This window comes from Tenrec ecaudatus, chromosome 16 (genome assembly GCF_050624435.1).
Source record: "Tenrec ecaudatus isolate mTenEca1 chromosome 16, mTenEca1.hap1, whole genome shotgun sequence".
NCBI lineage: Eukaryota > Metazoa > Chordata > Mammalia > Afrosoricida > Tenrecidae > Tenrec > Tenrec ecaudatus.
This window is the reverse complement of record NC_134545.1, coordinates 87263513-87285634: the sequence shown is the minus strand read 5'-3', so window position 1 is coordinate 87285634 and position 22122 is coordinate 87263513. Positions and strand designations below refer to the sequence as shown.

The window sequence follows — 22122 nt, the reverse complement described above, 5'->3', positions numbered from 1 at the left end:
TCTGAGAGCATTTACAGGTGGTAGAGCTGAGGGAGTCCAGGTCTCAGCCTCTGGACGGGAGCCTGGGAACCAGAGCCGGGTTCCCACTCCTGGCTCCTCGGAGGTCAGGGAGCGTCCGCTGGGCTCATCCGGTGCAGCAGCTGTCCCTGCTTTCCTGTGTGCTGTGGCCCTGACTGTCCCAGGGCTGTCAGGCAGGAGAGGGTTCAGGCCCGTCTGGGGCCTGGGGCCGCCTAACAGTGCCCCCAAAGAGGCCCAGTGTCCCTAACCTCCTGCCCTTTTCCTCCCAGCATCTCCCATGTCACTCTTCCCTCCTGTGGGGTGCCAAGGCTGTGCCTTTCCCCCAAGAGATAGCAGGGCTGGGCTGGGGCCAGAGCCAGGTGCCAAGGCTGGCGGATGGGCGGGCTCTGCAGGCTGACGCAAGAAAGTCATGGCAGCCCATCCCGGTTCAGCAGGGACCCACAGGGAAGATGGGAGCAGCTGGGGAACAGGAGTCTCCTTCTGCCCTGTGAAGGCTGGCCTCTCTGCTGAGGGGCCTGAGGGTGATTCTCAGCCCAGGGCAAAGGGTCTCACTGATGAATCTGGCTAAGAGCTATCCCCAGGCCACAGGAGGTACAGCAGCCTTTTGGGGAGATAGCCAGCCCCATGGGGAGACCTAGAGGCCCATATGTCATCACAAGCCCAGGTTCCCACAATCTAGGGAACTGTCGGTGACCGCAATGGCAAGACCCGGAGGGGAAGGCAGGCCGGCAGGCAGCTGGAGGCAGACACGCTGACTGCCTCGGGAGGAGGAGGGCCGGTGCTGGGAATCTGGCTGGTGCCGGTCGGGTCGGAGGGTTTCCCAGGGTTCCTGGAAAGGGCCTGAGAAATCCCTGGGCGAGCAAGCTAGCTAGCTAGCGAGGGTGCATGCTTGGGCAGTGGGGCCTCGGCCAGCCTTCCCGGGAGCTCTCCTTCGAGCTGGCCCCCGTGGTGGACCACACTAATGAGCCCATAGCACAGGCCTTTGATTAAGCAGCTCCCAGCACAGCAACGTTATTGAAACATGCCGAGGCCAGAGGCTCTTTCCCACCGCTCCCTGGTTCCCCGGGCAACAGCCCACAGGAGGGGACCATGTGCTGGGGAGCCAGTGGGTGGCCAGTGCTCAAGCCCAATGAGGGGCTGGGGTGGGGGTGGGGGTCAGGGGCACCCCCTTCTCCCTTCCATTGGTTTACGGTGAACTGAGGGGCAAGGCTAGCATAACTGGAGAGGCTGATCACCCCTTTCTGGGCCAGCCGCCATGTTCCTGGTCCCCCCAGCTCCTGAGAGGGGAGGGGGAGCATGGGGCTCTGGAGACAGCTTCCTGGAGCAAGGAAGTGAAAGGAAACTGCAAGTCATTCCTTCTTGAGTTTGGGAAGCCCCTCATCCCTTCATTCCCAACCTTCAGGACACATGGGAGGGGTATTCACAAAGTTCCAAAGAAAATGGATTTGCAAGAGAGTGGGGATTTTGTTGCACAGGAACTTTCTGAAACCTGTTCCTAACTGCTGGGGGCCGGGGTGAAGGGTAGTGAGGGAGGGGCCAGTAGCTGGCCTGTCAGCAGGCTGGCCTTTGTCCCCTGGGGATGGTGACCTGTGAACTGAATTGTGAACTCCCAGGGATGAGGTCACTTGCCGAGTCCCCATCTCCCGCCTCCCTACTGCTCTGCCCAGGAGCAAGGCTCCCCTCCCTTACCCACCCCCAGAGAGGCAGCAGGGGCAGCCTGGGACAGGGCTGGGGCCGGGGCAGGCCCTTTCCAGCTGTGCTGGGCTAATTTCAAATGTTACACTTCAGAGCTTTTGCTACAGTAACTACCAACACCACATGGACCGAAATCTAATGCTACCAAGTGGGACTTTTAAAATGTATTTATAACTTTATGGTTCAAAGTAATTTTGTTATGAAACAATGTAATAACAACAGTGGAAAAAGGCAGGATAATTTATGGAACATAATATCCCTAAAGCACTAGCTTCCATTTCTACCTCGGCGCAGTCTGGGCAGTGTGGTTGGTGTTCTTTGTCTGCTGTTTGTTTTAATTAAGGGTTAGTATTTTGGTGGCGGGTGGGGGTGGGGAGCCGGCCTGTCGGAGACATTCTGCTATAAGCGGACGCACAGGCATGCACACACAAAAGGCATGTCACATTATGAGCACATGCATACGCTTCTGGAAAACCGAGTTACAGCCACAAGACCTGCAAAATGCCCCTCCCCCTGTATGGCGACCCCTCCCCCCATGCCCAGAGAATAACAACAACACCAAAACAGTCTCAAGCAAAGCAAGGTCCCCTGGAGTTAGGGTCAGACTCCCTTTCTTGACCAAGTATTCTGTTCCTCCCCAACCAAGGACAGATCAAGAAGTTGGTTGTCCTGGGCAAGTGGTGGACCAGGACCAGGACCAGGCCGAGGACCCCTTAGGGGCCCCTGGGAGGGGCGCCGCTGGAAGGGCAGCCCTCTGCTTGGCAGCTGCTTGGAAGCTGTTCTCTAGCCAGAAGAGCCGATGAAGGACAAAGTGTTTGAGACAAGCCAGGGGGTTCTGCTCAGACAAGCTGGGTTTCCCCAGGAGCAGCAGGAGAGGCACAGGTATGGGGGGTGGCAGCCAGCCTGGCTGCTGAGGCCTATGCATTGAGCATGTGGCTGAGGTCAGGCCCCCAGGCCCCCAACCACAGAAAACCACCATTCGGACTCTGAGCGCCCCTCTCTCCAGAAGGTTTCCTCGCAGAGCAGTGGCTGCTGGGCCCACACTGCCAGCTCTGGGAGTAGTGCACGCCTCTACGCTGCAGAGGCCTTTCTGTGAATCTGGGCAGGGTGGCCAGAGAGCCACTTAGAGTGGCTTGGTTTATGCTGGGTACACCAAATGCCACCCACCTCCAAGCCGCATCTGCACAGGAGGCAAAGGCCCGGCAGTCTGGGGAGAGATGACTGATGCACCTGGTGGAGTGAGGGAGCGGGGAGCCGGAGTGCTCCTGGAGCTGCCTTGGCATCACCTTTCTCACCAGCACAGACAGCCCTGGGGTTCTCAGTCCAGAAAGCATACCCCTCACCCCTCGGGAAGGGGAGCTACCAAGATTTGCTGTGGATGGAGGGGCTGGGGCGGAGCCTATGGACAGCAGCAGGTAGAAAGAGGGCGAAGAGCCTCCTCACCTGTAACCAGGGTCCGTGAGCTGCGTAAGGATGCTCCTCCGTGGCAAAGGCACCTTCCACTCCCGTGGAGACAAACGTGATGGCCATGTCCCCTGTGATGCTTTTATACGTAAAGTGCCGTCCATGCAGGAGTCTGCCCCTGGGGACAGGAGACAGTCAGGGAGCGGCTGGAGCTGGACACCACCCCCGAGCAGTACAGTAGGCCTGGCCGAGGCTCTGGCCCTGGTCCCTGGGACAGGGTGCCTGGAAACCCCCCCCCCTACTCTGGCCAGCCCTGAGGGCCCACCTGCCAGATTCACACCAACCCGACAGGTTTCTTTAGCGGTCTCCAGAGAGAGCGATGCCTCCTCTCTCACGGGACTCTAAGGTCAGAGGAAAGTAGTCCCAGGGAACAGCGGAGGAAGTGGACCCCCCTCCATCAGATACTGGTGAATAGACTGAGGCTCAAGATCACGCCTAAGCAAAGGGACATGGGCACTCCTTTGCATGTGGTGTTGGGGGGTTGGCGGTCGGGGGTCGGGGTGGGGGTGTAGTCCCAAGGCCTGGGGCTGATGGTGGAGGGCCTCTGACAGCATGACCCCTGTGTCCTGGGCAGAACCTCCCACTTGCTCTGGGGTCTTTCCCCATCATCTAGCTGGTTCGCCCCAAAGCCATAAATACATTTTTTTTTAAAAGCTGAAGCCAAGTGGGGTCACCCTGAGGAAGCCACAGGAGGTTTGTGTTCATCCTCAGTCTGGAAACACACCTGAGGAAAGGGCTGGTGAAGAAACAAAGTCTGCTTTTCACTCTCAGACCGCCTCCCATTCACCCTTCACCAGCCTAATGGCCCTGAACTGGGCCAGAGGAGCAGCATGGGGAGAGACGGCAGGGGACCCTGGTGGCTGGTCCACCCTGACCACTTGCTGTCCCTGTTTTGCCAGCCAGGAGGGCTGGCCAAGGCTGCTCACGACACACACTCCTTTCCCAGGCTGCAGACATAGTGGAGATGCTCGAGACCGTGGGAAGGCCTCTTTCCCTGCCACTGTCCTCTCCAGGTCCTTAGCCTGTTGCTGCTCCCAAGACGACAGGAGGCTGGAAGGCTTGGGTGGCAGCTGCAGCCCAGCGTGGCATCCTGGGAGCCGAGAGCCGGAGTCTGGCCACAGGGCTGGGTGTCTGGCACAGTTCTCCAGAGCCGAAGGGACACAGCCAGCTTTCTGGTCCCTCATGAAGTCTGCTGGGGCCCACCATTGGGCTTGGAGTACTGGGTGCGGGCACAGGAAATGCAGTAAGGGAGAGAAAACAGTGCCCGGCCACCAGAACTCCTGCCCCAAGCACCCAGTGCTGCTGGTGACCTGCCACCTGGACGTTGGCCTGTGTGATGAATGGGGACATGAGGCTCCTCAGCCATCCTCAGGGGTTCAGGACTGAGGGAGGGGGTCAACCTCTGAATGAAGGAAGGTGGCTTAGTGCCTGCGATTCTCAGACTCCAAAAACTTTCAAATAAAGCAGTGGGGGGAAGGGAGCGGGTCTGTCAACCAAGGGGCTTCTTGACCAGTCTGTGGCCCACGGGGGGCTGTGGGAGGATTTCTTGGACAGAGGTTGGCCAGAGTCCTCCTCTCTCCTTCTCCCCAGCCCTGCTCAGCTTAGACCTGTGTGCTACCTCACCTGGGAGGTGACTTGCAGAGGCCCAGTGCCTCCTGGAGGATGCCCCATGGTGCTGGGGGAGGGGGCCAGGTGGGGAGGTTCTGTTGTATCCTCTGGAGGTGAGCTCGTGGAGGGGACGTCTGGGCTCACCTGAGGCAGAGTGGAATGAGAGCCCCTGACTCCTGGTTGAACTTCAGGTGCACACTCTCAAGTTGCCGGGTGCGGATCAGTTCATGGGGGACAATGGCCGTGGAGCTGTCACTTTCCAGGCTGTCTTTGCGGCTCCTGGGAAGCAAAGAGAGGGACAGGGACAGGTCAGCATCATAGGAAAACCGCAGGGGTGGAGCAAGCTGGGCCCCTCTCAGGCAGGGCTCTTGAATAGGGGAGACCACAGGCATGTAAGGTGGCCAGAACTTCCGCTGCCACCATCTCTGTGCCCCCAGCAGTGGCACTGCACCCACAATGCCCCCACCATGCCCACTTTATGGAACTAGGAAGGTTGAGTTATCTGCCCAGGGGGCACAGCTGGTAGGTGCAGCTGAGATCTGCCGCCAGGTAAGTCAGGCTCTGAAGTTTGTATCTTTGGCTGGCTAGCTGCAGCTTTGGGGGCTGAGGATTGTGCTTCCCTTCCAGATCCATTCCTGGGAGTACTTCTGGGGGAGGGCACACAGCTGGCTCAGAGCACCATGGGACACTGGCTCCAAGAGCCCCCTTCTGACTGTGACCTCAAACAAGTTCTGAGTAGGCACATTCCTGATAGCCAGCCAGGAGCTGCAAGGACACACCCTCCCTGGGCTCTGGCCCTGCAGGAGCCCCCGCACGGCACCAAGGGCCTCCTGACTGAGGCTGTCCCTGCTCCCACCCCAGCCTGCCCCGCTGCCACAGTAACGGACCGCAATAGATTGACTCTCAGATTTAGCAGCTGCTCCTGACAACCTCTCGACTCTGCCTTCCCTGGAACGGAGGGTCTCCCACTGATCCCGTTCAAAAGACCGGATCCTGGTTTGAGCTTGTGCAGCCCGGAACAATTCCCCAAGTGTCCATCTCCACACTGGGCAACAAGTTGTAGTTATTCAGGATTCATGAGGCAAGGAGCTACCCAAGGGGTGGGCCGCTGAGGAGTGGGCCCAAACTCCCCCCACAGCAGGATGGGCAGAGTGCTAGCGCTGGTGGCCCATGAGCGAGCACCCAACAGTCAAAGCCTCTCCCTCCGGGGAAGGGTAGAGGGTGACACTGGACAACGCCAAGGCCCAGTGGTTTACACATGCCCCCGAGGTGATGGGGTCCTTGCCACCGGCTAGTCTCCTCCTTGGTCACACCCAGAGCAAACTGCTTCTTCGCCCAGCAGTCCCTTCCTCCGGTTGCCAGGAGTTGATTCTGAAAGCACCTTTCCTTTAGTTTTGCCCTCACAAAGCCTTTCCCGAGACCTGAGAAGACTCACAATTTGCCCAAGAAAAACAAAAAAACCCCAAACTCGTTGCCATCGGGTTGGTTCCGGCTCATAGTGACCCTGGCCAAGAGGGTCATGCGATTCCAGGCTGGGAGGCCATTCCGAAGTGGCTTCCAGTCCACCTTCTGACTGGACAAAAAGCAGTTCTCCTCACACAAAGCCCCGGCTGCTCTGAGGCCTGCAAGTGGGAGTCATGGGCTTGTGACCAGCTCTTGCCTTTGCATCATGGATGCTCTGAGGAGGCAGCACCCTACCTAGCCTAGCTGTCACCTGATGGGCAAGCGTGGGACCTAAGGGTGTCCGCGGGGTCCAAACGAGAGCACTCATGCAATAAGCCCCCGGGTCTCTCACTGCGTGCTCCTAGCTGGCTCCTGGGGCAGCAGGCTATTATTAATCCCTCATTTCTGACGAGGCTACTGAGGTGACACGCAGAGTGGGTTGAAGCAGGAGAGAGGAGGTGACTTTCACAATCACTTTCCAGAGCTGTCCCTGACAACTGGTTCTGGCATTGTGGCCTGCCACCCCCACCTCCCCATCCCAAAGAACTCCCCAAGGGCGCTGGGGTCTGGCCCACCCAGGCGGGACCTCGGAGCCCATGCCACCCACTGGAGGACCCCAGGCTCTCCAGCACAGACACAAATGCCGAGGAATAGCCACTAGGGGTGGGGGGCGGGGACCAGGAAGAGCCCAACATCTCGAGCTGGAGGGAAAAATAAATTGTTGAAAGTCAGCTAAAGTCACCTTGGTAACTGTTACAGCACACTCACCCGGAACGAGGACATCAAACCCCACTGCAAACAGCTTTCAAGAAATGGAAAGGAACTTAATCATCTGAAGAATTCATGTGACAAGAGCACACATTGACACCTCCCACCAACCTTCAATCACTTGAAAACGTACTTTAATCTTTTAGGAGAGAAAAAAAGAAAAAGGCAAAATGCTAGATCTGCAGGACTGGAGCTTGGGTATTTCCGGCACGCCGCTTCACTGGAAAGCCGGCGGCTGCTCGCGCTCTCTCTCTCTCTCTCTCTCTCTCTCACACACACACACACACACACACACACACACACACACACACACACACATGAGCACACACGAGCACACACGCACACACACACACGAGCCCAGCTTTCTGCTGATTTGCTTTTTCTGGACATTGATGCAGAAGCATGAATTATTTGTGTGGGCTGGGTGAGGTATTACATCTGCAGCCAACACAGGTTTGCAGTGTTTTGCATGGTTGTCAGCTTAATCTTAGTCATAAAAAAATAAGTGGCGCGCTCACCGGTATGGCCCAATTTTTCAGCTGGGTTGTTTCCTCCCAAGTTGCTAGTAGCGGAGAGGGCAGAGCGCTGGGGGTTAGGAGGGGAATGGGTCCCAGGGAGGCAGGGCCTGCACCTGCTGGCTTGGGGTCAGGGCAAGGAAGACAAGAGTGCTCCGGGAGGCGGACCGGCTAAGGAGCAAGGGTGCCGGCGGCATGGGGGAGACCTGAGTCCCAGGCCTGCGTGACCTTGGCTAAGCTTTGGGGTGGATTTCATGACAACATTCTCCTCATCAGGCCATTATGACTAACGGAGGTGATCTCCGCGAGGCAGCCAGTAATGCCTGCGAAGGAGCAAGGGGGCCACAGACATGTGACCAACGCAGTCACCCATGGAGGATGGTCAGCTGATGCCCCCTCCCGCAAGTCAATGGCTCAGGATCGATTCGCTTGTCTTGGCTCTGGGCCCAGGATCTAATGGCAGTTCAGAGCAAAGGCAGGCCCTTGCCCCGAACGCAGGAAGGGACACTACCTGGAGATCAGATGGCCCTTGGGAGGGCTACTGACTCCTTTGAGCAGTCCCTGGTGCTCTGAGGCAGGGTGTGGGGTGGGGGAGGCTGACTGCAAACCCACAAAACCTACGAGGTCTGTTCCTCAGAGGGTGGTGCTGGCAGATCCCTCTTCCTTCTACGGAGCACATCTGCCTTCCTGCGGGTCCCTCCCTGGCCTTCAAGTTCCCAGATGTCCTTCCAGCCATCTTCCATGGCGGTTTTCCGAATCCCTGCGGCTGCTCTCCCACCTCATCCGCAGTTTCTCTTTGCCAGGCTCAGGAGTCTCAGCTTTCAGTTACGTCTCGCAGAAAGACAGGCTCTGAACTCTACCATCGATGGAAGCACATCAGGTCGCCATGCGTTGGGACCAGCTGGCCAGCATCTAGTCCTCCTTGACCAGCTCGTGTGTGGTGTCCCGAGCAGCCCAGCTCACACAGGGAGTGATTGAGACTCTTGATTTCTTTTTTGGTTGTTCTTTTTCTTTTTGCAAGCACGTTATTGTCATGATGACTCCGTCGTGGTTTCTGCTGGGTGGGAAGGGAGGACTGTGACCGACAAGGGACTGCTCGGGATACTAGATTTCTAGTGAAACCGTCGTCAAATCGTCTCATCTTTGTAAGCTTATCACACTTGCAGCCACCCTCTGTCTAGCTCCCTCACGACTTCTCCCGCGGACTACCCCAGACCTCTTCCTCCCCAGCTGATGGGTCCTGCGGATTACTTGAAGCTAAGAGGAGAACTCCACACCATCTGGCTAGGGTCCCGGGCAGGCCGGATATTTCGGAAACCTGATGCTGGCATCTATCCCATGGGCATTTCCCAACATCCACCACCTTACGGACAAAACTGAAAACTCACCACTCTGCCCAAGCTTTGATTAAACAGGGGCAGGACAGGGCTGGGGAGACAGACTGACAGATGGACAGCATCACTCTTTGGGTCCGCTCATTGCAACCAATTTTAAGTCAACACCCCCCCCCCCCCCCGCCTGTCTCATCACCAAGCCCCTCTCACTCTCCAAGATGCTCCGTGGACATTTCTGTTTTGCCCACAAGCATGTCGAGAGATTACCTCAAAATGTCTTGCTAAACCCCACCTTTAGAAAGTCTACCTTCCCTCCTCACTCCCTCGGGACCCAACCCTCTCTAAAGAGGCCGGGAGGCTACTCTGGCATGCCTGAATTCATGCTGACTCTAGGGCTCACTGCTTCCTTTAAGAAGTGTTCGCCGGCTACTCACTGAATAATCTAGTCCAGAATATTCCCTCGGGTGATACCAAGCTCACTAGTAGATGGAATGCAAGAAAGCTTTCTGCATCTTGATATGTTTGAGTGCTTCCAGTCTGCCAACACCTTGCTCATAGCCCCTCAAAGATGACTGACACCTGCTTTGTGACTGTCACCTGCCAGTTCTGGTACCCTGGGGCAGCAGCATGCCTATGGGCCAGAAGACCTGAAATCACTGCCTCAGTCCCTCTTATCAAGACCTGCCTGTGCCTTCTTGGTCTGATAATCATGCTGTACAAGATGGAAGCATGAAGGACATTGAGTCAATTCTTTCTCTTGGTGGTGGATTGACATCACTCCATTTTCCCAAACGAATGAGGTCTGGGCTTCCTTCTTCTTGCTCCAAAGAGAAGTCCCTCTCCCCCAAGAGTCCTCTTCGTTGGTGACTGTATTTTTTTTAGCCTGACTCAGTTGATAGTAAACTTCAGCTTTTCTTGACCCTGTCTCTGACATCTATGCTAGCCTAACACTGTGCTCCAGAGGGAAACGGAAAGGTTCTTAGCGTGACTGTTATTGTGGTCAGCTCCTTGAGAGCCAAAAAGAGGCGGGACATTTCCACGGACGTGTACACCCCGAGAGAAGCCTTCACATGCAGCCTGTCTGGAAGTGCTTAAACAAGAAGAAGGAGAATGGTGTTATACCAGCCCAGATGTTTTAAAAACTGGGTCAAGAAAAGCTGAGGCTTGATCGGAACTAAGTCTGGCAAAATAAATTATTGTGGTACCAGGGCTCTATCCTTTATATACCTTGCTCTTTTTCGTTTTCCTAGTAAGCCTATAAGGAGGCATGGTTCTCAATACCCCCAGCCTCTCCCCACTGAAACTCAGACCAGTTACTAGTTCAAGGTCGCACAATGAGCAAATGTGGAGCTGAGACAAAAGCCCCAGCCCCACTGGTGTTAGCCAGAGCAGACCCACACGTAGTGTCCTGGGGACCCAGCCTTCTACCTTCCACGGTCTGCCCCTCTGGGATTTCAGGTCATGATGACACACCTGCATTCCCTGAATGTCTAACAGAACTGTCTTCCTAAAAGATAGGACAGAGACTCCCGGAAGGGTACTGGATGAAGTTTTAACGCGAGAGGAGCTTCCAGAAAAGCAGGTGTGGCGAGGGCCAGGCGTACACAGTATGCTTCCTCTCAGGAGACATCCATAAGATGCTGGCATTTTGGAGGCACTGGCGAGGGCCACAGAGAAAAAGGAAAATAGGTTTCATTTGGTGTATATTAGCCTTTCCCAACATCAGCCCTTGCACCCCCTTCCCATGTAACACCTAACCCCCCTGAGAGGCTGTGGAGACGCCCCCCCTCTGGGAACTGCTATCTAGACGCGGCTCTGCACGATCTTCTGAGCTCCTGTCGTGCCCCATCTTGTTTTTCCCGAGGCTCTCTATCAACCTCCTTGCATCAGGTCCACGGATCTGTGGCAGAGTGTCCATCACTTCCTTCTCTCCCAGGTGGACACCTCCTGAGAGGCCTGCCAGATGGTGACCGACTGCTCAGCTGCTGCCCACAGCCAGAGGCCAAGGAAGCTGAAGTGTCACCAGGGCTTACTTTGGGGCCAATTTTGGTATATACATACATTTTTAACCTGAAATGTGTCATTTAAAAAAAAGTGCAGGCAACCTTATAGATGGCTCCCACAATATCACTTCTTTTATTTGAACATTCTTTAAATTTAATGAGTCAAAAAGTTGCCGAAGGCTCATTAGAGAATCAGCAGTCTTCTCACTCCCCTCTCCTCAGTCACCTCTTTCAAAGAATTCCTTCTGGCATTTTCCTCAATGTTTCTAATACTAGCTTTGGGCATTACCCGTTCACTTCCCACGATGGAAGACTGGCTTTTAGCTTTTTGCACCTCACTCTCTCACCTCCTCGGTTTCTCAAGATTTCATTGTATGCTAACCTGGTTTGGACGTGAATTTAAGTATTTACATTGCACCTACTGTTCATGTGACGGACTACCTTCCTACCCAACTTCGCCTTCACAGTAACAGTTAAAAAAATCGACTACGTGACTAGGTTTTGCAGTAATCATGCCCACCTGGCAGCAGCACATTCGGCTGTGTCTGAGGGCAATGGGGGCTGTGATGTTTTCTGCCAACCTGGCTGCACCACGATCACACAGCTGTTTGGCAGTTATGTCCCGATGCCATTTGGCAGTTATGTAATGGCCGAGGGACTGGGATCTGATGTGGTCATCATTCCTGTCTATCCCCCATCTTCCCATAATGCATGCATCCTTGGAAGCTAACCGAGTCGCTTAGTGAGGAGAGGGTGTATCACGACTATGTCGATGCCACGTACAACAGTTGCACTTCCTTATTCCTTCCTTCCTGCGTGAACTTAATAAGAATATCTCCATTGTCCATGTGTGCATCACTGAAGTTCGATCCCAACCCACCCACCTGTCAACCAGATGCTCTTAAACTTTTCCAATGCATCCACTGGCTTTGTGAATTTTATCTTCATGAAGTCCTCTCCAGAGGTTGCCTTCTATTCAACGTAGCTGCCCTTACGGGGTCACGTCTTTGTCAGCTGGCTCGCATTTCCTACAGCCCTGCTGCCTTCCTCACCACTTTGATGGAGCATGTCCTCGAGCAAACTTGAACTTCTTAGTAGCCCACCGTAATGGCCTTCTCTGGTCTGCCTCCTGCAGAGGTTTCCAGGAAGGGGACAAGAACAGCCCGACTCTCTGCACTGACAGGCAGATTTCCAAGGTACTCATTCTAGTTACGTCCTGCAGATTAGCGTGCTGGGGGCCCTCTGGCGAAGAGGCTCAGATAGGGAATCAAACAAGCCATGGATTAAATCATTACCTGGACCTTTATTCTGAACCATTCGACCCCTACTTGAGTTATCTAACCTATTTAAGCCTCGGTCTTCTCATTCTTAAGCGGCAACAATTAGCAGCTCACAGCAAAGGGCCACGATGGGCGGGTCAGCCAGCAGAAGTCTCTTAGTAGTTGTGGAATTGACTTAAATATTCCATTTATTTCTTCCCTCATACCGCCTCTCAGTGTAACACAGTTACAGTTACACTTGCCACTGCATGGGGAGTGACTTTTGATGTATCCTAAAATACCCTCGCCTTCCTTCCAAAGTCAAGGTAGGTTTGTTTATTTCTGTACTTTCCAATTTAGAGGAGGAGTCCCTGGACAGTGCGACTGGTTACACCCCCAGGTGCTCACCAGAAGGTTGGAATTCACCCAGCGGCATCTTGGAAGAAAGCCTTGGGGATCTACTTCCGACGTACACACAGGTGGACCTGACTAGGCAGGGTTACTACCGGTTGCGACTGACTCTTCCTCGCCTCTTGCTGTCTCCTTGTCTGACATTTTGGTTTTACGACAGCAGTAAAGTACGGTCCAACTGGTTTTCACAGGAATGAAGTACATCTCACAGTGAGGAGCGCTGGGGCGTGAGGTGGAGCAACCCTGCCTGTGATGGTCAAGCTTATCTGGTCGCCTTATCACAGCGGGGACCGTGAGTCTCAGTGGCTCGGCAGTTAGGCAATGAGGCAGTTGTCCTCCATCTTCACAATCGGCCTTTGGAACGTAGTCATGTTGGTCGGTAGTCGCTTACATTCCTGTCCACCCTGTGCATTCCAGATGGAAACACTTTTATCCAAGTTTCCTTTCCGCCCTGTTCTCTCCAGTCTTAAGCTTTCCGTTTTAGCTGAAGGGTCTTGGTCAACTTCTACCCTTGGTGGGATGGAAAGGAGAGCAGCCAATCACTGAGCTCCTCCTCCTCGTCGTCACTATCTCAGTCCTATGACAGCTATGACATCTGCAGTGGCCACCCAACGCGGGGCCTTCTCCTTGGGGACTGCTAGGAGCACGAGCCGGGGGATCACGGGGGACAACTACTCAGACGGCAAGTGGATCTGGCCTACGGACCCCAGATGTATCTCTGGCTTCTGCCTCTACCTGCAAAATTGTCCCCTCTGCTTTCTAATCGCTGAAAGCAGCACTGAACTTTCCAGAGACAGACCCTTTAGTAGGTCCCACTTCTGGGCAGGACTGGGACAAGGTGTGAGTGATTATTCAGGCAGAAAACCTTTCCTGTTCACTGGGCGATGGTGAAGGACTCAGAGAGGGCTTATTCGTTTATTTGGGACCACTATATCTTGATACAGAAGTTTTAAGTTCTTGTGGTAAGCATTTTTGAGGATTAAAAAAAAAATTTGTTCCTCCCTCCCCCCTTTAGAGTACCAGCCAGGGGACAGATTTAAATGATTGATTCATTTTAGTAACTGGAGGCACTTAACAATTTACAAGTAACCAGATCTTTTAAAGTGTGTCTTTTTGTCTCCAGTACAAACAGAGAGCTCCCGGAAATGACCTACTGGTTACTTTCGTCTGTAACACTGTTGCACAGGCCACAGTTACTTCTAGGTGTGCTGACATGCACCTGAGTGCACGCGTGCGCTCACACAGTAGGTGGGCCTGGTACGGAGTAGACAGTTACTCAGACCGGACTGAATCATCTGGGGTCTAGGTACCTGGAGACCTCAAGTTCCCGGGTCAAAGCTGTATATCACCTGGTCATGCTGATTGACAGACTCCCTGATGGAGTCTGTTAATAACCACAAAAGGTTATTGGGGAAACCCAACTGGTCAAATGCAATTCTTTCCATTGTGACCATCCCAAGGATGGAATGTAGTGGGACGGAGTATGGTCAGAGGAGGCAGGGCAAGTCAAACTTGCATTCTGGTTAGGCGATTCCCTCATCAACTCTAACAGACTCCTATGGGCACCAGAGACCACTGTGCACAGGCCGTGTCCTCGGACTAGTCGGTTCTAGCCAGAGCCTCCCTGGGCCCTTTTCTGAGACACTGAGTCATTTCCCCCGGTCCAGCGCTCACCTTGGAGCCGTCCTTTTCCCAGCCCTGGAGAAGTGACTCACTGCGGAAGTGCTGGGTGACACTGAAGAGCTAGGAGGGGTGATAAAAATACCAGAGTGTGCCACCTGGGGGTGGGGGCAGTGCTTGCACTGATAACATGCCATCCGCGAACCCTTTGGCCATGGTGCCATCCCTGTGGGGAAGCAGACCAGGGAATGGGGTGACGACAGGAAGGTTCCCACGCCCGATTTGCCTTTGTTCTGCCTTCAAATGTGAACTCTCCTGGCAGAGGGAGAGGAGGCCTTGAAATAGGAAGCTCTTGGCTCTCAGAGACACACTTAATATACAACAAACAAACCTGTTGTCATCAAGTTGATTCTGACTCACTGTGACCCTCTAGGCCAGAGCTGAACTTCCCCGATCTTGTTCCCAGGTCGCAAACACATCTTTAGGGAGGCGGACTGTCCCCTCTTTCTCTGGAACCACGGGCCTACTCTGAACCACTTAGCTGGGCCTCCAGGATTCCCAAACCCTCTAGGCAGCGGTTTTCAACCTGTGGGCCACCATCCTTTCACAGGGTCGTCCGATTCGTAACAGCAGCAAATTCACAGGGAGTAGCAATGAAAATAACTTTATGGTTGGGGGGGGGGTGGTGGTGTCACCACAACACAAGGAACTGTATTATGAGGTTGTGGCCTGAGGAAGGTTGAGAACCACTGCGCTATGGAAATGCACATCTGTGTGTGCCCCTCCTCACGGATGGTCCCCACATCACTGGGGGAGGGGCTGAGCACTAGGGTCAGATGCCACCACAGTTCAGTCCTAATTAGGTGGCTTTAGGATGCCGGCTGACTTTATTTTTTCTCTCTTTCTCTGCCAGGCCCCAGGTCTCTAAGTGGAGCAGTCTCTAAATGAGGTAGTTTCTAAGTGAGACGATCTCTAAGTTTCAGTCTCTAAGTGAGGCAGTCCTCGGTAGCAAGGAAGCTTGGCTCCCGAAGTGTTCCACTCTCACCAGAGCCGGCAGTGGGAAGGGAGGCGCCAGCAAGCCGAAGGAGGCTTTTCTCAACTGCTCATCTTGGGAAAAGCCAGATACAAATTTCACAGCTGGAATGCAAGGGTTGTGAAACTCTGGAAGATGCCCCAGAGAAGGCCAAGGCCTCTCCTTCCAGGAAGGCAGGGGAGGAGGGCTGGCAGACAGTGAGTGGGAGAGCGGCAGGTTATCCAGAGGGGCCTGCCTTTCTGGGAAGCAGGAAGTAAGGCCTCAGGAAAGAGAAATCCCTAGACCCTGGTGATGCTTTTGTTTCTGACCATGAAGATACCGAGGCCTTGTGTCCAAACACAATTCTAGTACAAATGAGCCAGTGATGACGCAGCTGGTTATTTCTGGGATTTGGAATCAGAGGCTTACGGCGCGTCCTCCCAGGAGTTAGAGAAGCACAGTGAGCGTCTCACACAGGAGACGCTATGAACACAAGAGACACAGTTCTGGTGTCCTTCGGGGGGGGGGTGTCTCTGTGATCACACCAGTTTTAATGGCGAAGAGACTTCCCCTAAGCACCACCCTCAGCTAGCTCTAGGCAAGTGACTGCATCTATTTCCTCATCTAGAAGACAATCCACTCCACAGCGTGGCTCTGAGGAGGAATTGCTTGCACACATGTAGAAAGAACTATTTAGAGCATTAGAGAGCAAAGAACTATTGGAAAGAGCAAGTGATTGATGCTCCCAAGTAGGCCAGAACCCAGCTGCCAGTGTCCAGTCTTGATCAGCTGTGCTGACCCTTTGGCCTACCTCTGTCCTCAGCCCGGATTCAGAGCCAAGAGGGCCCATGCATCAGAACCGCCCAGCCCGGAAGTCCTGACTCCAGGAAAAGCAGACGCATCCACAAAGTAAGGCCTATGCTTGTCCCCCACAGGGAGCGCCGTGAACACCAGAGCCAGCACATTTGGGCCGACTTCTCAGCCACAGTGCATGTGGTTGATGTGAAAGGAGGTCAGGTCCCAGAGTGGGCAGCACAGATATTACAGCCGTGCTTGCGAATCTGAATCGCGTCCATCCTCATTGATCCTGAGCAGCCAGCGTTGGAGAGACCCAAGGGGTGGTGGACGATGTTCTTGGCAAAGGAAGAAGGCCCATTTCTCAATCAATTGCTGACGCATCTGTAGCGGCGCTGACAACCTTGGAGGAGATGTCCTGACTCCTCCTGGAATAGGCCTTCTGGAGACCTGACTGGGAGGGGAGACAGCCTCTGCCCGCACGCCTAAAGAGCCCTGGACAACATATGCCACCCCTCTGCCCTGGTGAGGGTGGGGGCATCTGGGACTGTGTGTGGTAGAGGAACCCAGAGCCCTGTGGCCTTCAGTGTCTGGGGGGCAAAGCAGATGGAAGTGCTCCCAAGCCAGGAAGTGAGTCCTCTGTAAAAGCCCTTGTCTACTGCCCAGAGAGCCTGGCCGGCCATCTGGATTGGGATGGGCAATCTGCGTGAGCCTTCAAGCCTGCACGTACCTCCACCTCCTTCCTGCCAGCGCACATGGGCCCAGAGGGAGGGGCCAAACTCTGTGCAGGAGGAGGAATGTGGCCACTAGGGCAAGCTATGGAGCCACAGAGCATCTCCAGATGCTCTGAGACTTCTGCTGCCACCAGAGGGCAACTGCAAGGCAGCTGGCTGTAGAGGCCCCCTGGCCAGACCTGAAAGCCACTCTGAGGAGCGGGGTGGAGGCTTCTCTGGGCTCTTGTGAAAGAGCCCTACTCTCTTGGCTTCTGGCTGGCAGATTCACCAGGTGGGCCTTCCTGGGAAGCACCCTTTCCAGCCTAACACTTCCTGCTCCACAGTCTGCTCCTGGGAGGGAGGTCACCTCCGCTGTCAGCAGCACGGGCCTGCTCTGCAGAGCTGGGCCTCACCCCACCCCTTTCCCCGCTTGTTAAAATTCAGGGATAGGTTCTACTCTTCTGGGTTCATGATCTTCCCTCCAAGAAGCCCTCCCGAACCACTGCCAAGCATGGCAGCCCTGGCTCTTCCCTCGTGTACCCCCAGGGGCCAGACAAACCACCTTTCCCCACCAATGGCACTTACGGTCAGACTCATGCCAGCCAACTCATGCCAGCTCCCCAAAAGGAGGGGCCTGCACCCCAGATGGCCACCAGGTTGGGCTTGCCGCACATCAAGTGTGTAACAGAGACTTCTCAGGAGGATGGCTCTCCCTGACCTTGCTGGCTGAGCTGCCTCTCCCCACCCCCCCCACCCCGCCCCTGTTAGTTAGCCCAGGGCATGGCAATTTCCCCGCTGGCAGGCAGGTCTCTTGCTCGAGCTACCAGATCCTGGCCACCCCCTTGCCAGAGCAGAGGGGAGGTCAGCCAGAAGCGGATCTGATGGCTGGGCTGACCAGAGTCTCCCAACGGTTGCTGGGGCCCCTCATCAGGCTGCAGAGACCTGCAAAGGGCATCCCGTCCTGTCCTGTCCCTGGGCCCCAGGGAGGGCGGCAGGAAGAGGGGCCTCGGCGGCAGGCCTCCAGCAGGGGGCTGGCCAGACAGGGAGGCCCCCGGGTTGCGGCTATCAGCCGGAGACCAGGCCCCAGGAAGGAAGGAAGGCCACTCTGGCCGAGGCCGAGATAAGGATGGGAACTGTGCTCAGCACAATGGGCTCCCACAAGGCTGGGAGGCCCCCAGTCCGATCTTTCCCCGACCTGGCCTCTCGTCTGTTCACACAGCTCACGTAAATGCTCACCGACGTTTCCGTCCTGTTCCTCTGAAGCCCCATGTGGCGACCCTCAGACCGCCCTGCCCAGTCCACACCGCCCCCAACCTCTGAGACCCCAGCCCAACTGGCCAGGGTGCGGGCATTGTTCTCTCTCGTGCCAGCCACAGGGCCAGGCCCTTCCGGACAAAAGTGGCTCCTTGTCCCAGTCTGGGGGGTGAAAAGCCCCTCCATGGAGCCCTGGCTGTTGCTGTCCATGGAGGAGGGACTTACGGCGCCCGGTCGTGGCTGAGGCCGTTCTGTCGCTGAGGGTTGATTGGCGGAAGAATGGGTTTGCTGTTGATCTCCAGCCCTCTCCGCAGAGTCTCCCGGATCTGCTCCGTGTCTGCAATAACACAGCCACGCTGTCTGTCAGGATCCCAGGATGCCCCCACCCTGCCCTTGAACCCAGCTCTGCAGATTTACTGGGGCAGGGCCCCCGGGCTGGCTGGTCTGGAGCCTGCTCTAGGTGTCCAGATGTTGAGTCTGAATCAGTGCAGACCAGGAGGAGGCAAGGCTAGGCAGGCACCGAGCTCTCCAGGGTGCCATTGTGGTCTGAAGAACGCCCTTCTTGTACAAGATTAGGGGTGGCCTCTGGACTTCAGAGAGCACCCCTCACAACAGGCTCAGCTCTGTTGTCCTCTCCCTTCCAGCCATGCAGGCCCCAGGGTCGTCTTAAAGAAGCTCCAGTGAGTGAATGCCTGGCCAGGACTGTCGTCACTGCCCGATATCCCCGAGGGGGTCTATCCCCTGGAACGAATATGCTGCGGGCGGCAGCTGCTCTGCCGTGAATGGGCAGGGGCCTTACACAAGTGTCTGGGTTCTGGGACACCCTGTGGTCTCTGGCCCCCTCACCCTCCTTGGACCTGGCTCAATGGTGCGCGGAGCTTTGTTGGGCATGGGGGGTCAAGCTTAGAGTCTGATCCCTAGGGAGAGATTTTTAATCTAAGATTTGCCTCTGCAAATTGCACATCACACCCAAAACAGCCAATGGATATCCGCTGTGCCCGGGGTGGGCTTTGAGTGGGTGCGGGAGCTGTTTATCAACTTCCTCAACTTGTGACAGTGGCCCGGATTCCGAGACGTGGAGGGCTTCCTGACGATTCTCTTGTTAAAAGCAATGGGGTGCTTCTAATAAGAGCAAAACCCCCCTTCTCTGCACCTCCCAAAGTCTTTGGCACACACTGGGACCAACAAGAAAGTCGGGAAGGAAGCGGTCAAAGGTTGGCACCAGAGAAACCCTTTTACAAGTTGTATTACATATGTGAGTATTCCCTTCGGGGCTGCAGACATCTTAATCTTGGGGGAAACGTCAGGAAAGAAGGAATCGTTAAGAAAGAGTAGAAGACTCTGTGAACCCACGTGCATGTAAGTGCTTGGCTGTCCTTTAGTGTGAGCCGGGGCTGCCGTTTGCTGAAAAACCAAACCGTTTCTGTGGCCAAGACCAGTATGGAGAGCTTCCTGCAGGACAGTTACGGCCTCCTTCCCTACGGCCCACTGTGACCACAGCGGTGCCAGTGTGCCCTGCCCGGAACCCCTACCTCGGGGCGGTGGGGCAGGGGATGTGCCAGCTGGCCTCACACCCCACCTCCCAGGGTCACAGCAGCCCTTGGATGTGACAGGGGTTCCGGCTACAGGGGGATGCGGTGTCAATTCCCTGAGTGGGTGACCAATGCTTGTTTTCTTGGATCTGGGTGGACGGTGGCCCTTTCCTGTAACTGTTCTATGGCTTCCACTCACCTCTGTGACCTCAGATTGCAAGGGGCAAGCCTGAAACACAATGGTCGCTGCGGTGAAAAATATGCAGGAAACACAACTAGAGCCGGGCCAATTGGGCTCCCTCGACCCCGCCCAGCTGGAAGATTATTTCACTTGCTGGCTGTAACTCAGACCAGGAAATGAACTCTTGCCGGGGCTGTTTCTGTGAGAGACCCACACGAGAGAACGTGTACACCAGGCCCTGGGGACGTGAGCACGGCAGGCTGGCCTATGGTGCCCACCTTTGCCCGAGAGCCGCCGAGGCTGTGTGCCGATGCAGATGCTCCGGCTGTCCTCGTCGTCCTCGGGCGGCCGGCTCAGGTCATCCCAGGCACACTTGGCACTGACCCCGCTCAGATTGGAGCCGTCCGTCTCAATGCCCTTGTCCACTCTCTCCTGCTTGAAAAGAATCAAAGGGCCAGAGCTCTTTCAGCTCACTGGGGGCCCAAGACCACACTGCCCGCCTCAGCCACCACCCCATCCAGGACTCATTGAAACATCCTTGGTGCCAATCAGGGAAAGGCGTGGAAGAGCTCAGGTTCCTGAGCACAACGCTCTCTAGACTCCATTGGGAGATGTGGGGGAAGAGGAACTTCAGGAAACTGCTTCCCCTCTCATGGGCCTGCCCTTCCTCACCCCAGTCGCCTTCACAGGACTCATGGAGCCCAGCCTAGGGCCACCCTGGGCAAGACGCCTTGTCTTGTATAGCAGCAGGCCCCGCCTCAGACCAGGTCTCCACACCACACTGACAGTTCCCTCTTTTAACAGTAGAGGGCGTGGCCACACAGTGGAGCACCGCCAGACAAAAGAGGGAGGGCTGGCTTGCCCCAGCTGCCCCAGCTTGCTGCTTGGGCACAGGGTTCTGGATGGCCTTTCCTGTTTCTTAGACTGCGGCGTGGGCCTGGAGAGCAGCACCCATCCACAGACCCCCGCCAGAGCCTCTCCCCCGCCACCCTACCCTGTGCAGGCCCTGGTATGGGAGAGGCCAACCAGAGCTCTCCAAATGGCCTCAAGGAAGAGCTGTACTCAAAACCTACCTCAGCTTTTCTGGCAAAAGAGAGTTCTGTGCTGCTGGGCCCTGGACTAAAGTTCATTGGAGAGGAGAGGCTAAGGCTACCTTGCTGTAAACAGCACCATGCTACAGGCAGACATTCTCTGCCTGTCTGGCCCTCTCCACTGCGCTACAGGCACCAAGTGGGCCTGCCAGTTGGCCAGGGAGCCTAACTGGGGAAGTACAATATAGCCTAACCCTACTACTGGAGACTCATCAGCAGATGCCCACCTTTGCTGTCCCCTTCCCATAAAACCCAACCTTCTCCTTTCCAGGGTTACTGTCAGCTTGGAGATGAGGAGAGGCTGGAGGTGAGGACGCAGCTCTCAGTCTCTACACGGAGAGCAAGTGGGTCCTGGCCAGATCGGGGTTCAGCCTGCACTTTTCCCTCTCCGCTAGCTGCCTTGAGGCCTCTCGCCTAAGGAAAAGAGCTGAGGACACTGCTGGTTCAATGAGTCCAGCCTGTTTATTTCTTAAGTAAAAAGTAAAGGCCAAGACCCAGAGAAGGGAGGCGATGGTTTCAGACACGGAGCTTGTTAATGGCAGAGCCTGGCCCGAAGGCGCACGAGCCAGCCCTAAAATGAAGGGCTGGCAGGCAACCCCGGGAGGCCTGAGTGGGCACTGAGGAGTGGACACTGGTGCACAGAGCCAGGAAAGCTAGCTGTGCTTCCTCTCCCGAGCCCCTCTGCTTGTTTGCCAGATCCCTAGGCACTCTGGGTAGTGCAGCCTAGGGAGGCGAGAGAGCTGTTCTTGGCATGCAGAGAAAGGATGGTTTGCTCACCCGTCTACTTCTAAAGACCAGGTTCTTTCTCAGGACTTGGCACTTAGGACAGAGGCTGAGCACCAGCTCCCAGTGTCCCACGCTGGGTCCCAGAGTGGCTGCAGAACAAGGGCTTAGGGACACACCGCCTTTGTGGGCTCCCGGTTCTTGCACAAGCAGAAGGGACAAGGAAGCCGAGTTTACACTCAGGAGAGCAGAGGCTCCCGGAAGCACTCGGTAAAGGTCAGTGTGGACGGCAACAGGGGAAAGGAGGATCACTCTGGCCCATGAGCTGGCAGGTGCGCGGGAAAGAAGCTGGGCACTGCTGGCTACGAGTTTGCCTGCCCCCGTGCCCCTGCTCGAGAATACACCACCCTGGCTGAGGTCTGTGGCTGGCCAGATTTTTCAAAGCCGCACGAAAAGTTCACAGTCAGCAACGTCCTGGGGGGCCTAGGAGAAGGCCAACCAGATGCCAAGTTCAACCAGGTGCGGTCTATGTGGTTTACGAAAGTTACCTGCAGGCAAAAGTGGTGCTAAAAAACCCCCAACGACCCTGGAGCTCTGCCCTGATGGGCTACAGTGTGGGGGTGGCTGCAGGCCCTTGTGCAGAAAGACCCCGCCCCCCTATACAAGGTCTGACTGCCTGGGAT

General features: G+C 55.6%; 1 protein-coding gene across 2 annotated transcripts in view; it reads right to left on the bottom strand.

The window, feature by feature from the left end:
• SUFU (SUFU negative regulator of hedgehog signaling) overlaps positions 1-22122 on the bottom strand; it is a 112996-nt gene that overhangs the window by 8514 nt on the left and 82360 nt on the right. Inside the window, exons 7-10 of one of the 2 annotated variants that reach the window (XM_075533384.1) lie at positions 19904-20060; positions 18138-18249; positions 4930-5064; positions 3157-3295 (exon numbers count right to left, since the gene is read on the bottom strand). In XM_075533384.1, the coding sequence (XP_075389499.1) occupies positions 3157-3295; positions 4930-5064; positions 18138-18249; positions 19904-20060 (543 nt within the window). The remainder of the gene's footprint in view (positions 1-3156; positions 3296-4929; positions 5065-18137; positions 18250-19903; positions 20061-22122) is intronic. The other variant, XM_075533385.1, reaches the window with a different exon arrangement.